The sequence below is a fragment of the Ruditapes philippinarum genome, unplaced genomic scaffold (assembly GCF_026571515.1).
Source record: "Ruditapes philippinarum isolate M1 unplaced genomic scaffold, ASM2657151v2 ctg357_1_1_1_1, whole genome shotgun sequence".
Lineage (NCBI taxonomy): Eukaryota > Metazoa > Mollusca > Bivalvia > Venerida > Veneridae > Ruditapes > Ruditapes philippinarum.
In genome coordinates this window covers 431,781-449,471 of record NW_026862101.1, presented here as the reverse complement: position 1 = coordinate 449,471, position 17,691 = coordinate 431,781, and the positions used below count along the sequence as shown (strand labels likewise).

Here is a 17,691-nt window from a genome sequence, read left to right as displayed (position 1 = left end):
TTTCTGGTCTATATGTAGTCCTCTCCTAATTTTAGATGCATTAAATCTTTGAAATGTATCTTAATGATGATGATAATAATAATAATAATAATAATAATAATAATAATAATAATAATAATAATAATAAAAATAATAATAAATCTACACCTACCAAAACGCTTATATACGCCAACATTTGCATACATGTATTTATAAAAAGATCTTTAAAAAGAGAGAATAACAATAATTTATGTTGTTAAATATCATTTTGTTTACTATATGAAACTGTATGAAACCGAAATTTGTGTTTAAGCATGATAATATAGACATGACAATTCAATCAGACGGGCCTCAAGTGGGCTACGTTTTCTCCTTATCAGACTTCAAGTTGGTAATTTCAAATGGCACGTGAAAGTACTTCAACGCTCTAAACACTGGCATATGTCTGACATTTGTTTATTTATAATTCAACTGTTTCCGTGTGTTTGAATACAAGATTTAAACTGCCACAGTGATATACGATTTATATAATGAAAAACAAATATTTAAATGGATATAATTAATCCACTTGTCAAAGACAAGCTTTGCAAACTTTCAATTAGGCCATGCCACTGGTAAACGTACGAAATTTAAAGTATAGTCGCATTTATAATACTGCACGTTTGTAATATGTCGCTTTTCATTGGGTAATCGTGACGTTCATATAGTTTTATACACACGGCTGCTGTCAATTCATGAAGAAATCTCACCACTTTTTTTCTCTAAAAATGGAAGTTTGCAGTATTATAAATTCGTTATAAATACTCCTGACAGGTTATATGACCGTATATAAACGGTTCTTTGTAATATAACCCTCGTCTAGCGGCTCAGGTTATATTTACTAACAACCGTTTATATAGAGCCATATAACCTTTCAAAAAATTTTATATCTAATATTCTGATGTACAGCTGAAGAAAAAAAAAACAACTACGAAAAACGAACTATTAAACCTATTCTTTATATCACCAATTTATTTATAAAATATTCTATAAATAGTAATAAATTACACGATAATTACCTTACGTATACTCTTCCTATTGATAAGGTATTTACATTACGAAATTATCGCCGCACAAACATAAGCGTCTATATTATGCTTGTTTAATAGGCTATTGCAACGGAACGCACCATTTATCTAAATCCATTATACCCAATAATAATAACAAGAATATTCCCATTTGTCGGTGTATTTTTTTCTATGACCAATCACATTCCTGGCGAGTGTTCAAGATTCGAACGATGATGATGATGATGATATATGTACACAACATACTACAAAATCATTATTATTTGTGGAACACTTATTTCCGTGGTTTTCGTGGATAGGTCATCCCACGAATTTGATATCCAACGAAATTTTATTTCGTCTGCTGTAAGATCATTTTGCATCATATTATTTACATTTTACCTTTTTTGAGAGAAAAAAAGACAGTCCACGATTTAAAGAACCTACGAGCATGGTCTTTGTGAGAAAACTTCGAAACTTCATGCCCACAAAATTAAGTGAAAAAAAATTCACAGTTATATTGAAAATAACCGGAATAAAGACACTAACAATGCCACACTGTAGGAAACCATTTATTTACAGCAGTTCAAATAGGTTAACAAAACAACAAAGATATATATACCATTTAACTTAGACCTGACATTAAAGGCACATATGCCTCAGAAATGGATTAATGTATACTTCTTCAGAAAGGCCAATCATGAGATTTTGATTATGTTAAAATAAAGGTTTTAAGAGTATGTTATAGATGCTTATTATATTATCTTAATAAAGCAGTGCTAAATGTAAACTTATTTGTCGTGACAATAGCAAATTTAACAAAGTAGTATTTTGACTTCCATACAAAATATTAAACCACTATAATTGTACTATTTGCCAACAGAAATGCAACAGAAGAAAATGGTTCAGATAATTTGCCAATGAGTAACATTTTGGAAACTATAAAATAATACAAAAAAATAAAAGCTGTTGAGAAATAAAAACAAGCGCTTTGAAGAAAGAGAAAACATTTTTTGCACGATATTCAAGACATTAAACAAAACATTACTTCGATCAAACACTTAAGGCAGTAATGTCTCTTTAACCCCCGCCGGAACACACGTTACATTTCTGTATTTTACATCTAATTTGTCGTTTATACGCACAAGTACTAAATATAACCGTTACTAACTCAATGAGTATTAAAATGGATCAAAATGGATGGAAAATATCCAAACGAAAGCTCTAATTTATATACACATATTATGAATACATTATAATTAGCATGCTAATTAATATACTTTTTGTATACAAGACAACAAATTTCAAAACGTAATTCCGAGTTTAAAAGAACAAACATGCTATGAATACAATATACAACATTATCATATTAACTCATTGTATCTTCATAAAGTTATAGTTCTGGAAATGATTCCTCGTGTTTCCGTTTTTTATTTTTCTTATGTTTTTTATCTTTCTTGTTCGTTTTTTCCTCCTCTTTCACTGCCGGCGGCATCACGTGACTCTTGTTCCCTCCAAATTTGCTCAACGTTTCCCGTAAATGATAAATCTTCTCGTCCCTTGCAGTCCGCCAATCGTTATAACCAAGGTGATCCGTATACTGAAATTTGAATCTTTCTTTTGGTGGCATTGTCAAACGCTTGACAATTTCATCCACTTCCGGTTTAGGAATGTTTCGGAATGCCTTTGCTTTCGGAAGTTCTATGTCGTTTTTCGAGTCGTACTCCATAAATGGTCGATTTCTCTGCCGCTTTATTCTATCTGCGTCTAAATCATTCAAAAACCCAGGCTGGAAAAAAACAACAAAAAAACATGTTTGTATCACTTGTAGCATACCTCATAAAGCTTCTCTTAATCATACTATATATATTATAAATTATCATATAAGACAAACCCGTTCTCGGCTTGAATATGATATACGTATGTGCAAATATTGACAATTGCTATACAGTATTTTTGTTAATTTGAAATAAAAATGTTGGACTTCACACAAAGTGAATATAATTTGCAAAAAATCCTACACACTATAAATAGACACAATATGAATATCAGTGTCATTAAAAAAAACTGGCAGTTATTTTTTAAGAAAGGACCAACTTTACGTGTACTATAGACGAGTAATAAAGAACGCAGATTCCCATACAAAGTTTGTACGTTATCATTGTAAGACGCTATCACCTAAAAAGTAACTCTGAATGTGAAATTATTTGTTAAAAACAGTAGCAATATGTAAACAAAGTAGTATTTTGATTTCCATAAAGAATTACATCACTATAGATGTACTAAATGCCGAAAACAAAGACTGCATGTAATTGCCCAATTAGAAACATTTTCTAAACTATAACAAGACATGAAAAATAAAATGTTTTTGACAAATATACATAAAAGCATTTCTTGGGAATAATGGGCCTTTATCTAACAATATTCTTGCTCCAATTAATATATACGTATATATACATGTATATATTTAAATATTCAACTGGAAAATGGTGGGTGTGTTTTAATCATATATTTGTTCGAAGATTGGTGTTATAGGCAACTTATTTCTATTCACAACAGTTGTGGGATATTTTAAGATCTTTATGTAATAGAATAGTGCTAGTAAGTTAAATGCTGGTCTTGAAAAAAATATTTGTAAAGAAATCTGAAACAAAACTTTCAAACACTGAAAGAATCAAATTCAAGAGAGAATGTATATGATGTTTATATTGACCATTTCGCCCTCTAGCTGAATTAGAGTTACTGATTTGCTCTGTTTTGAATTTGGCACTGTCGTTAACAAATTTAAGTGATTCCAATGCATGCATCAAAATACAAGAATTTAAAACAAATTACAGAAAAATGCGTAGACAGAATGCATGGATGTGCAGGCTGACCTGGTTCAAAATTCTATACTGGTGACAATAGCCAGTCTCTTTCGTTTCAAGTTTGCAGGCCAGGGGCTTTTAAGCCTTATACTCACCTTGTATTGTGGCGACTTTCGTTTAGCCGGTTCTTTTAATGATCTTGTGGTATAGAGATGCTGAATATTCTTCTGACACACTCCTACGTAACCGATGCTAAATGCCATCGAAAATTGATATAAATCAACAAAATCCACAGCAGTTCCGCTGATTAAGATTTCCTTAAAACACCAACGCAGCTCAGGAACCTTGTGATGTTTTTAGAATTAATTCAGTTATCTTTTTACACTCAAACTTTACTTTTTCACTTTACCGGAAAGAAACGACAGGGATATAAAATAACGAAAAACAGATATACAAGTTTATTTCAGAGTTCCATTTTTGCAACTAAGCTTTCTTAACAAATCTTGACAGCGTTTTTCAATGTACAATCATTCCTTTTGTCTATATATATCTATTATATAACACATCTAAATCATTGTCACTGTTTATTGTTTCATTATGAAAATATTTCGTAATTTAAAGCATTTTTCTTAAAATTTCAACAATACTATAATGTTACGTATGTTCCTTACTATTGTCAACCATTTTTAAAAGCCTGTTGTGATACTATAGTGTGCTTCTATAAGGTATCATAATTGTCTTTTTAAATATTTTAGCACTGCGCTGACAAATATATCTAGAAGCATTATCAGAAGGGGATATCTACGAAAGACCGACGGGGACTTTTCAACTTTACAAATTCCCATTTTCATCTTCATGAATTCCATGAATTCACGTTTTCAACATACGAAATTCACGATTTCAGCTTCATGAATTCACGCTTTCAACTTTACTCATTTCCGATTTAATCTTCACGAATTCACTATTTTAACTTCACGAATTTAACTTCGTGAATTCACGATTTCAACTTTACAAATTCGCGATTTCAACTTCACGAAATCACGATCTCAAATTCATGAATCCCACTTCGTGAATTCACGATTTCATCTTCACGAATTCACGATTCCAACTTCACGAATTCACGATTTCAAATTCATGAATTCACGATTTCGACTTTGCGAATTTAACTTTATGAATTCACGATTTTTATTTCACGATATGATTTCAACAGTTGAAGTATAAAGTGAATTCGTTAAGTTGAAGTTGCAAAGGTGAATTCGTGAATTTAAAAACGTGAATTTTGAAGTTTAATTCGTATGAAACTGGGAATTCATGAAGATGAAATGTCCCTACCGGACTTCCGTAGATATCATTCATTCTTCAATTAAATTGTGCTAAACTTAGATAGGCGGATCATAGCATACAAATCAAGACAATAAAGATGTTTATCTCAATGACAAATCACGGGCTATTAAATACCAAAAGGGTATTTAACAACTTAACAAATTTGTTCGATGAAATGTGAAAAAGCCACTAATGATCACGATGGTATTTAAATGCAGATTAACACAAATACCCTTTTGTGTTTTGCTGTACCATGCAAGTTTAGGCGGTAGGGATAAACAAAACAGTTTGATAGATTGAATCGAACAGAGATAAATACCGCAAAAGATAGTAAGATAAAAAAAATTGGTTTGGACCATTTACGAACAAACACTTCTAAAGTGTTTAAGTTTACAAAAAATTCAAATTTTAATTATGATCAATAACCTGATAAGATGTTGAAATAAAGTAGTGTTTTAAAAAACGTTCTCGTATTTATATTGATCGTTTTGTTTCTCTTTTCACTGATTGTATAGATACATGTTATAGAGAAACGTTTATTTATTATAATTATATAATTAAAGTAAAAAGCAATGAAAAAAAAACACTGTTAGACTTCCGTGAAATTCCGTCAACACTCGGATATTGATGTTATGATGGCTGATTTGCGCAATGTCGTACTTTTGCTCCCTGGAAGCCTTGCGCAGCGCCGCGCGAAAATCCGACATGGCACACATTAGCCACCATAATATGGGTGGCAAAAGTGAAATTTTTCAAATAATATATAAGAACGTCAGCAACTCAGGATATAAACGTGATGTTAAAAAATGATACTTTAAACTTACGTTTAATGTAGAACAAAATAATTATGTAACTCTACGAAAAGCGCAACATTATATTGTATATACATACCGTATAGTTCAACCCTTAGCGTATTTGCGGCGATAGATTTTACCCATGCGACCAGTGCTGACCAATATTAGCCGGTACATCCCTGCCGTCTGATCATGGTCTGCACTTTTTGCTTATCAGTCAAGTCATATTCTAAAACTTTTCCTTAAAATGATGACTGATTAAGGTGAAAATCTATACAAGATTACTTAGCTATAAAATGGTTAAATTGTTTCAACTACAAGGTGTGTAGTTTGTTAGTTTAAATTATGTCAGTATTTCATCAATGCAACATCACACCAGAATGTTAAATAATTCATGCTAACGTTTCCTTACAATACTTGCAGTTCCTACAAACAAATACCCATGTTCCGTTAGCTTTTATTTCAAACAAGCAATTTCGTTGAATTTATATCCCCCGCCAAGTACTGCTTATTTCTAACACAACAGCTGGAGGCATAAGGCTTTATTTACATAAATTTATCTTAGCATGCAAATTTCCTTTTCGTATTGATGGTTTCCATAAAGTCTTGTTGAAAACATTCCAGGAGTTGAAAAGAAATAGCAATATTGCTCTATATGCATACTGCATAACTAATCACGGGCCATAACTCTGTGTTGAAGATCTGACCGTAACAAAGCAACGATATACACATCTCCTTTTGGTATTGATGGTTTTCATAAAGATTCGTTGAATTCCAGCCAGTAGTTGCAGAGAAGAAGCGCGGAAACGATTATTGCTCTATATGCATACTATATAACTAATCAAGGGTCATAACTCTGAGTTAAAGAGCTTGACCGGAACAAGGCGACGATATGCGCATCTCCTATTGCTATTGATGGTTCCCATACAGTTTCGTTGAAATCCAGCTAGTAGTTGCAGGGAACTAGCGCGGAAACGAAATTCGGACGGACGGAAGGACGAAGGCACGAACATGCAGGCTGGCCTGGCTAGGGCTTATCACGCTCAGTGCAAGCAGGTTAATGGTTTAGTCACACCGGCACTTCCGGCGTTCTTGTTGTGCCATATATATTGCCGTCCATCGCGTTCAAAGGTTGACACACGCCAATGAGAAGTGGTATCGCAAACAATACGATACAAGGGAGATAAACAACTATACCATCTACAATATCAATCATTAAGCAGAGTTCTCGTTCGTCCCGCCTGAGTGAAAATGGTTTCGAAAATGTCACTCTATTAATTATTTTACAATTTCTTTGTAATTTTCATTGATATGAAAATTGAATCCAAAACAAAACGCGTTTTGTTAAAAGAATAATAACATTTGCACGAGACACACATATATTACTTTCGTAAATAACACAAGAGAATCAAACGGGCAATGAAAACTAATTGAGTGGAAACGTTCAAATGAAATACGACACCGCACAGCTTTAAACTGAAAACAATGGAATTTGTTTTTATCTACTGTGAAAATTAAGTCAATGTCTGTGTACAATAGAATAAAAGTTGTAACGTTAAATAATGTATGCAAACAGTGTTCACTTACAAAGTCATAAAGAAGTATATTCTATATATGCATCGTTTTATGATAAAATTGATAAATTAATATAAAACTGTTCTGAGGATAGAATATTTGTTGGAAGTATCTTTTTGAAAAAACATTTAACTGATTTTACATCGCTATTCGTTTCTGCTGAGAAAAATATAATATGGATATCAACTGTTTTATTGTGATCTGAATTGTGACATAAGAATTCCAAAATGTCGACAGGATTTCGATATTCGTATCGTGACATCACAAATCTTGATATCCGTCACATCTATAGTGGCAACATAGTGTCCAGTGGCTATCGCCTTCGACCACCTGTATCCCATGACGGAATTAATTACCTGGACAGAATCCACGAAAACATGATACGAGCAAAGGCTTTTAAATGGCCAGAAAAATCATTTGAATATAATCGCAAATATAAAACCGTGATGCCACGTGCGCCAGCATTTGAGACGCTCTCCAGAAAGAAGGTAGAAAATGTCGTGGAAAGGCTAACTAGTCCAAGTGATACGAATGAACCTAAAGAAGAGCAAGAGACGTCAGGAACGGATAGTGAACCGACAGAAACTGTTGTTGCAACAGACGACAAACCTGTGACGTCATCTGAGTCTAACAAAGCAAAGGGAAAGCAAGATTCTGACAAAAATGGTACCAGCAATGTGTTTGACAGACTGTACCGCTCTAAGACTCAAATCACTATATTAAGACAGCGGGAAAAGGTTGTCTTGCAACCAAAGTCAGCAACTTCAAATAGGAAAGCTAAAAAGAAATGATACAGTCGGTAAAGAACGTTTTCTCATCAACGGCGTAACTTAAGAGATGATACAAAAGTGACATATTTATTTGTTTTGTTTTTATTTATCTTTTCATTTGTATTAAACAATTCCATTCTGTATTAAAAAAAAATAATTTATTTATCTATCTATTTTATTTTATATCTATGTATTTTATTTTCATTTATCTTTTTATTTGTATAAAATAATTACATTCTGTATAAAAATCTAACTTTTATTTTTCCATTTATTTATTTATTTATATTTTATTTTTTTATTTATTTATTTATTTATTTATTTATTTATTTATTTATTTATTTATTGCTCTTCAAATTGTATTGTTTACTCTAGAAAATCAGTTAATATTTAACTTTTCTTGTAATATATTAAAACGTTTTTCCAAAGTTTGCGTTGACATACATGTAAAAGATACATCAATTTTCAATTGTCTCATTCTATTTCATACGTACTTACTGTATTACTACATTAAATTTGTAGTATTCATTACATCTCACAATCAGACTTTATCAAATAGACTGTAAATTATTCATTTTTTATTTTTGTTTCAATTGCTCCCAGAGAATCTCCACTTTTCTAGACTATTTACCGCCTAAGAATAAAATATACGAACTGGTATAACTGGAAAAATATCATCAGCAAATAACAATACCTTAAATCAGCTATCGTACAGATTTTTGTCAATGTCTTACTATGCCGAACAACGTTAATTTCTTCTCCCCTTAACGTTCAATAATTTACGAATTTGCTGATGGTGATGGATTTGTAGCTAAAGACAATTTTGTTAATTTGTGATCGGCAGAAAAAGAGAGAGAAAAACGAGAGTAAAACATATAAAAAATGAGTTACTAATATAAGAACTGAACTGTATTCGTTTTAGACAATTATTTTTCAACTACAAAATTTGAAGAAAAAAATCTCATGTTCATTATGTCCCATTATGAAAGGATTTATATCTTATATCAATAGTTATGTCTCAAATAATACAGTGAATAGAAAAATGTGTAAACAATATGAAGTAAAACTTTTCAATCATTCATTCCACTCTAGATATCAGTGTCATTAAAATTACGCCAACACCGTGACACAATTCTTTTGTTCAAACTTTTTCAGTCTGCCAAATAGAAATGGCTAAATGTGAACCAATTTTAATTTGATATTAAATGGACACGTTTATATAAAGGTGTTAAAATGGAACTATAGTATATCTTAACATTATTTTGTGTATACAATTTTTATTCGTTAAAAAAGATATTAATTAACATTTTGTTCAAATAAGATGTGACAAGCAATATAATGACGTCAAGTTTCGAATATTCAAGCGGAAGTTCAAAAGACAAGAAAAAGAGGCGCCAAGCAAAGCGAAACTTGAAAATAGCATTAGATAAATATGATTTTCGAGAAAATCCAAATCAGTTGACTGTTCTAGATCGAGTAAAAGAAGCCCAGATTAAAAGACGAGCGTCAAAATTACCACGAAAATGTTTCGAATATTCGCAGCAATACGACATTGTCCTACCTAGTGCGCCTGCGCTAAGGTCACTTCCGCGGAAAACTGTAGACTCCTTGGTTAACAGGCTTTATCCATTCAGAAAAATTACAAGGCGGAATGAGGATGACAATGAAGAAGAGCAGAAGCTATCGACAGCAAACAAAGACAATCAAAATAAACAAAAGATTGATTCATTTAGAAGGTGTTCATATTGTGATTCCCATGAATCAATATCCGCCAGAAGGAAGCATTCGAAAAAGACACCACAACAAGTTCAAGACATGATAGACAGACTTTCTGTTGCTAAGTTGCATGACAGTGACTTCCGGTTTGGAAAGCTTATTCGATTCCGAAGCGTCAGATCACTTAGCGAATATGAAGATCCACCTTCACATTTTCAGAGTATGACGTCATTGACTTCCGGTTTAAGTAACACGTGTAGTTTTCAAACGGCTCCACCCAAAAAGGCCTCGTCTGTACCTAAATTACCACCTATTAACAGTCACAACAGAACTGTTTCGTCTGATGGGGTAGATGGTTTAACAGTCACTGTAATATTGAAGAACAAATCGAAGTCAGTTGACGAAAAATCAATTGAGAGATTAATAAAATCGTCTTCACTTAATCGGAACGATATGAATCTTCACCAAAGTGCACGATCAATACAGTCACTTTAGGTTTTATTCTCGAGTTCTGCTGAATATATAAATCTTGTATTCTGGCTCAAGCTTTGTATTATGAACGTGAAGGTGTTTGATTAAAAAACGATAAAATCTAGCAGCAAACTGAATAGACTCGTCCAAGTTGCAAATACGTGTAAGAAAAACGTGACGATATTAATTAACCCTAGCGTTTTCAAATGTTATATATAATAATAGTTAAGATACATGAAACGAGTTAGTTGAAGGATATAACACTGGCTGGGGCGACATTGATGGAAGTTTCTGCTTAAAATATGTCGGGGTTGTTTGGCGAAGACAATGTTTTTGCAGCAGAAATATCCCCAGATGTCACCCAGCCAGTGTTATATCCCTGTTTCTAACGAGTTTCGTGAATTGTAACGTTTTATCGCAATTTAAAAAATATTGCAACTGAAATCAGCAAAATATTTTGTTCAGTGCTTTTCCCTCTCTTGTGCCCTTTCTCTTTTGTTTCGAAGGTAAACCCTAGAAAAAAAATGAGGCAATATATGCTAATTAATCAACGTCTTTTGTTACTGAGGATGTGTGATACCCAAACCCCATTCCAATCTCTGTAAAAACTACACTGATATATAGCAGGGTGCAAAAACCTCAACTGTTATATACCAGCTTAGTATTTTCCTTTAAAATGAAAATTAAAAACAGCACTGTTATAATTATATCTAAACAGTTTTGAAATTCTCATTGAAAGTGTACTGAATATAATAGGTAAATAAGAACAAAAAAAATCTAACCTTGTAATTCTTTAACTAAGAAATATTACCGTGCTAAATTGATATACGTATATGGCTATCACCACGAGTCCGAGTGGGAGCATTCAGAGAAAAAACACTTATCCCGTTTTCAGGCCTAAATCAGGCAATGAATCTATAAACTTTTTTTTTACAATTATCTCAAGTACTATAGCCATTCTTTGGTGCGCTACATGTTTTTTTAATACTCTTACGTTTTCTTAAAATAAAATTGAATTTTACCTTCGAGTCGACGAAAAAATGGTCCAAGTGGGAGCATTCAGCAGGTGCGCGATGACGTAGAATCCTACCATTGGAATTTAGCGTCACTAATCTTATTTCCTTGACGCTGTCCCGTGGGCTTTATTGCCATAAGAACCGTCTAATAGGCCTCACACCGTGCTTGATATTGCTTCACTAAATTCCCTGAGGCTGTTACCGTGGGTTTTATTGCCATCAGAACCGTGTAAAAAGGTTAACATCGTAGTTGATGTTAGCTTCACTGAATTCCATGAGGCTGTCAACATGGATTTTATTTTTCATAAAAACCCTCTAAAAGGCTTATCAGAGAGATTATCACTGTGGTTTTATTGTCATAAGAACCCTCTAAAAGGTTTATCATCGTTGGCGATGTTAGCTTCAATGAAATCTCTGAGACTATCATCGCGGGTTTTACTGTCATAAGAACCCTCTTAAAGGCTTATTACCGTGGGTGATGTTAGCTTCACTGAATTCCCTGCGAATGTAACCAAGGGTTTTATTGTCATTGGAACCCTCTAAAAGATTTATCACCGTGGGTGATGTTAGCTTCACTGTATTTCCTAAGACTATCACCGTTGATTTTATTGTCATAAGAACCCTCAAAAAGGGTTATCACCGTGGGTGGTGATAGCTTCACTGAATTCCCTTCGAATGTAACCATGGGTTTTATTGTCATTGGAACCCTCTAAAATGCTTATCACCGTGGGTGATGTTAGCTTCATTGTATTTCATGAGACTATGAACTTGGGTTTCATTGTTAAAAGAACCCTCTAAAAGGCTTATCACCGTGGGTAATGTTAGCTTCACTAATTTCCCTTCGAATGTAACCATGGGTTTTATTGTTATAAGAACCCCCCCCCCCCCCCTAAAACGCTAATTACCGCGGGTGATGTTAGCTTCACTGAATCCCCTTAGACTATCCCCTTAGACTATCACCGTGGGTTTTATTGTAATAAGAACCCTCTAAAAGGTGTATCGCCATTGGAGATGTAAGCTTAACTGAATCCCCTGCGAATGTAACCATGGGTTTTATTGTCATAAAAACCCTCTAAAAGGTTTATCACCGTGGGTGATGTTAGCTTCAGTGAATTCCTTGAGACTATCACCATGGGTTTTATTGTCAGAAGAACCCTCTAAAAAGCTTATCACCGGTGGTAATGTTAGCTTCACTAAATTCCCAGAGACTATCTATTTATTGTTATTAGACCCCTCTAAAAGGCTTATTATCGTGGGTGATGTTAGCTTCCATGAATTCCCTGAGGCTATCAACTTGGGTGTTATTGTCATAAGAACCCCCTAAATGACTTAACAACGTGGGTGATGTTAGCTTCACTGAATTCTCTGAGACTATCACCTTGGGTTTTATTGTCATAAAAATCCTCTAAAAGGCTTACCACCGTGGGTGATGTTAGCTTCACTAAATTCCCTTAGACTATCACCGTGGGATTTATTGTCATAATAATCCCCTCAAAGGCTTTTCATCGAGGGTGATGTTAGCTTCGCCAATTTCCCTGCAAATGTAACCATGGGTTTTATTGTCATAAGAACCCTCTAAAAGGCTTATCATAGTGGGTGATGTTAGCTTCACTAAATTCCCTGAGACTATCACCGTGACTTTTATTGTCATCAGAACCCGCAAAAAGGCTTATTACCGTGGATGATGTTAGCTTCACTGAATTTCCTAAGAACAACCCTCTAAAAGGCTTATCACCGTGTGAGATGTTAGCTTCATTGTATTTCATGAGACTATCAACGTGGGTTTTATTGTCATAATAACCCACTAAAAGGCTTATCACCGTGGGTGATGTTAGCTTCACTGAATCCCCTGCGAATGTCACCGTGGGTTTTATTGTCATAAGAACCCTCTAAAAGGCTAATCACCGTGGGTGACATTAGCTTTAGTCATTTCCCTGCGAATGAAACCATGATATTTATTGTCAGAAGAACCCTCTAAAAGGCTATCATCGTTGGTGATGTTAGCTTCACTGAATTCCCTGAGACTATCTCCGTTGGTTTTATTGTCATACGAACCCTCCTAAAGGCTTATTATTGTGGTTGATGTTAGCTTCACTGAATTCCCTGAGACTATAACCGCGGGTTTTATTGTCATAAGAACCCTATAAAAGGCTTTTCACCGTGTGTGATGTTAGCTTTACTGAATTCCCAGAGACTATCACCGTTGGTTTTAGGGCCATAAGAACCCTCTAAAAGGCTTATCACCGAATTCCCTGAGACTATCACCTCGAGTTTTATTGTCATAAAAACCCACTCAAAGGCTTATCACCGTGGGTTGTGTTAGCTTCACTGAATTATCTGAGACTATCACTTTAGGTTTTATTGTCATTAAAAAACCTTTTCTAAGGCTTATCACCGTGGTTTGTGTTAGCTTCAGTGTATTTCATGGGGCTATCAACTTGGGTTTAATTGTCATAAGAACCGTGTAAAAGCCCTTTCATCACGGGTAATGTTCGCTTCACTGAATTCCCTTACACAATCACCGTGGGTGTTAATGTCAGAAAAACCCTCTAAAAGGGTTTTATTGTCATAGGAATACTCTAAAAGGCTTATCACTGTGGCTGATGTCAGCTTCACTGAATTCTCTGAGACTATCACCTTGGGTTTTATTGTCATAAGAATCTTCTAAAAGGCTTTCCACCGTGGGTGATGTTAGCTTCACTAAATTCCCAGAGACTCATCTCCGTTGGTTTTATTGTTATAAGAACCCTCTAAAAGGCTTATTCTCGTGGGTGATGTTAGCTTCCTTGATTTCCCTGAGGCTATCAACTTGGGTTTTATTGTCATAAGAACCCCCTGAATGACTTTACAACGTGGGTGATGTAAGCTTCACTGTATTCCCTCAGACTATCACACTGGGTTTTATTGTCATAAGAATACTTTAAAAGGCTTATCGCTGTGGCTGATGTCAGCTTCATTGAATTCTCTGAGACTATCACCTTGGGTTTTATTGTCATAAGAATCTACTAAAAGGCTTACCACCGTGGGTGATGTTAGCTTCACTAAATTCCCTAAGACTTTTACCGTGGGATTTATTGTCATAAAAATCCCCTCAAAGGCTTTTCACCGAGGGTGATGTTAGCTTCGCTAATTTCCCTGCGAATGTAACCATGGGTTTTATTGTCATAAAGACCCTCTAGAAGGCTTATCATCGTGGGTGATGTTAGCTTCACTAAATTCGCTGAGTCTATCACCGTGACTTTTATTGTCATCAGAAGCCGCAAAAAGGCTTATTAGTTATTACCGTGGATGATTTTAGCTTCACTGAATTTCCTAAGAAAAAACTCATAAAGGCTTATCACCGTTCGTGACGTTAGCTTCATTGTATTTCATGAGGCAATCAACGTGGGTTTTATTGTCATAAGAACCGTCTAAAAGGCTTATCACCGTGGGTGATGGTAGCTTCACTGAATTCCCTGAAGCTGCCACTGTGGGATTAACTGTCATAAGAACCCTCTAAAAGGCTTAATCGCCGTCGGTGATGTTAACCTCAATAAATTCCCTGAGACTATCACCTTGGGTTTTATTGTCATAAGAACCTTCTAAAAGACTTATCACCGTGGATGACCTCAGCTTTACTGTATTCCCTGAGACTATCATCGTGGCTTTTATTGTCATCAGAACCCTCTGAGAGGCTTATCAATATGGGTGATGCTAGCTTCAATGAATGCTCTGAGACTATCACTGTGGGAACTATTGCCGTACGAACCCTCTAAAACGCTTATCACCGTGGGTGATGTTTGCTTTACTGTATTTCGTTAGGCTATCAACGTGGGTTTATAATTATAAGAACCCTGTAAAAGGCTTATCACCGTCGGTGATGTTAGCTTCACCGAATTCCTTGAGGCTGTCTTCGTGGCTTTTACTGTCAAAAGAACCCTCTAAAAGGCTTATCAACTTGGGTGATGTTAGCTTCACTGAATTCCCTTCGAATGAAACCTTGGGTTTGATTGTCATAAGAACCCTTTCAAAGGCTTATCACCGTGGGTGATGTTAGCTTCACTGAATTCCCTGAGACTATCACCGTGGGTTTTATTGTCATAAGAACCCCCTAAAAGGCTTATCACCGTGGGTAATGTTAGCTTCACCATGGTCGGTCAAATAGAATGGTCTGGAGTCGGACTGATTATTTTCGGTTGAATCCAAGATATTATGTTATTTACCGACCTTGATCTGGCATAGTACATCACCATTCAAAAATCATATTATAAGATAATGTTTTGTTAAATCGATCATTTTGTTACTGAAAAGTAATCATGGCTAAATAAAATTATTAAAATGAAGTTTTTACTTTTAAAGGTAACAATTTTATAGATTTGCAATGAAAAAAAGAATTTTTCGTACCCGGTGTCAAGGTAAAGATTTACTGCTCATATTTGAAAATAGGTGAGAGTTTTATAAGCTTTTTTAAATTGATCCATTGTTCAATTGGAAAATAGAAATTGATTTTAAAGAGAAAAAATGTTATTTAATAGTATCATGTAAAAAGTTTAAAATATTTTACGAGGTTATTTGCAAATATTTGATGTTTATTTTGGTGAATTTCAAAATGGGCCGTTTATCGGCATTTTCTGAACAAGCAAATTATACCAAGTTCTGCCGAGTTATGCTTAATTGTAGCGAGAAGAGTTTATATAGCGCGTTTCCGGACCATTCTTTTTGAAAGACCCTAGCTTCACTGAATTCCCTAAGGCTGTCACCGTGGGTTTTATTGTCATAAGAACCGTCTAAAAGGCCTTACACCGTGGGTGGTGTGAGCTTCACTAAATTCCCTGAGACTATCACCGTGGGTTTAATTGCCATGAGAACCGTCTAAAAGGCCTTACATCGTGGGTGGTGTGAGCTTCATTGTATTTCATGAGGCTATCAACGTGGGTTTCATTGAAATAAGAACCCTCTAAACGGGCTATAACCGTTGGTGGTTTGAGCACCACTGTTTTCCTTTAGGCTATCACCTTTAGTTTTAGTGCAATGAGAATCCTCTTTAAAGGCCTAACAGCGTGGGTAAGATGAGCTTCACTGTATTCTTTTAGGCTGTCACCATGGGTTTTATTGCTATAAGAACCCTCTTAAAGACCTATCACCGCGGGTTGTGTGAACGTCATTGCATTTCATGAGGCTATCACCGTCAGTTTCATTGCCATAGGAACCCTCACAGTAGGATTGGTGAGCTTCATTGTACTCCCTGGTCCATCAACGTGTATGGTTTGAGCTTCTCGGTATTCCCTGAGGCTATCATCGTTGGTTTAAATCGTTGGTTTCAATGGCTTAAGAACCCTCTTAAACGCATATCACCGTTGGTTGTGTAAGCGTCACTGTACTCCATGAGGCTATCACCGTCAAGTTCATTGCCATATAAACCAATAAAAAGCCTATCACCGAGGTTTGTTTGAGTGTTACTTACTCCAGGAGGCAAATACCGTCGGATTCATTAAATAAAAAATCTCTCAAGGCATATCACCGTGGGTTTGGGGAGAGTATTTGTACTATCATTCAGGATTCAATTGCGATAACAACTATTTAAAAGGCTTATCACCTTGGATGGTTTGAGGTTCATTGGATTCCATAATGCTACCACTGTCGGTTTTATTGCCACTAGAAAACCCTCTAAAAGGCCTGTCACCGTAGGTTGAGTGGGCGTCACTGCATTCCCTGATGCTATCACCGTCGTTTGTATTGCCATAGAACTCTTTACAAGGCCTTTTATCGTGGGCTTGGTGAGCGTCATTGCATTCCCTGACGCAATCACCGTCGGTTGTATTGCAATAAGAACCCTCTAAAAGGCCTATCACTGTGAATGAGGAAGCGTCACTGCCTTTACTGTGGCAAAAATCCCCGGTTGTATTGACATAAGATCCCTCTAAAAAGCCCATTACCGTGGGTGAGCGTCACTACATTCCCTCGGGCTATCAACTTTGATTGTATTGACATGATCCCCCTCTAAAAGGCCTGTGATCTTGGGTTGGGTGAGAGTCACTGAGGCTATTACTGTCGTTTTTTTCAATAAGAACATTCTAAAAGGCCTATCACCGTGGGTTGCATGAGCGTCTCTACATTCAACGAGGCTTACACCTGATACTGCTATATAGAACGCACATCTACTATACAATAACTGATTAATATGTTGATATTTCCAAAATTGTCCATGTATGTGTATT

At 35.1% G+C, this 17,691-nt stretch overlaps 3 protein-coding genes across 3 annotated transcripts in view; 2 read left to right on the top strand and 1 right to left on the bottom strand.

The window, feature by feature from the left end:
• LOC132717934 (uncharacterized) overlaps positions 1-17,691 on the top strand; it is a 317,198-nt gene that overhangs the window by 16,234 nt on the left and 283,273 nt on the right. The window lies entirely within an intron of this gene.
• Positions 1,582-4,208, bottom strand: LOC132717921 (uncharacterized). The gene is made up of 2 exons (XM_060701505.1): positions 3,988-4,208; positions 1,582-2,814 (listed from the first exon to the last, which is right to left on the bottom strand). The coding sequence occupies exons 1-2, from the start codon at positions 4,093-4,095 to the stop codon at positions 2,419-2,421; spliced, it is 504 nt and encodes a 167-aa protein (XP_060557488.1). The 5' UTR covers positions 4,096-4,208; the 3' UTR covers positions 1,582-2,418.
• LOC132717920 (uncharacterized) lies at positions 7,708-8,424 on the top strand. The gene has a single exon (XM_060701504.1). The coding sequence runs from the start codon at positions 7,752-7,754 to the stop codon at positions 8,313-8,315; it is 564 nt and encodes a 187-aa protein (XP_060557487.1). The 5' UTR covers positions 7,708-7,751; the 3' UTR covers positions 8,316-8,424.

Coding starts and splice junctions, on each gene's coding strand:
- LOC132717921 (XM_060701505.1), bottom strand. CDS start 4,095: ATGGCATTTAGCATCGGTTACGTAGGAGTGTGTCAGAAGAATATTCAG. Junction 2,815..3,987: donor GAAAGTCGCCACAATACAAG/GTGAGTATAAGG, acceptor GTTTTTTTCCAG/CCTGGGTTTTTGAATGATTT.
- LOC132717920 (XM_060701504.1), top strand. CDS start 7,752: ATGTCGACAGGATTTCGATATTCGTATCGTGACATCACAAATCTTGAT.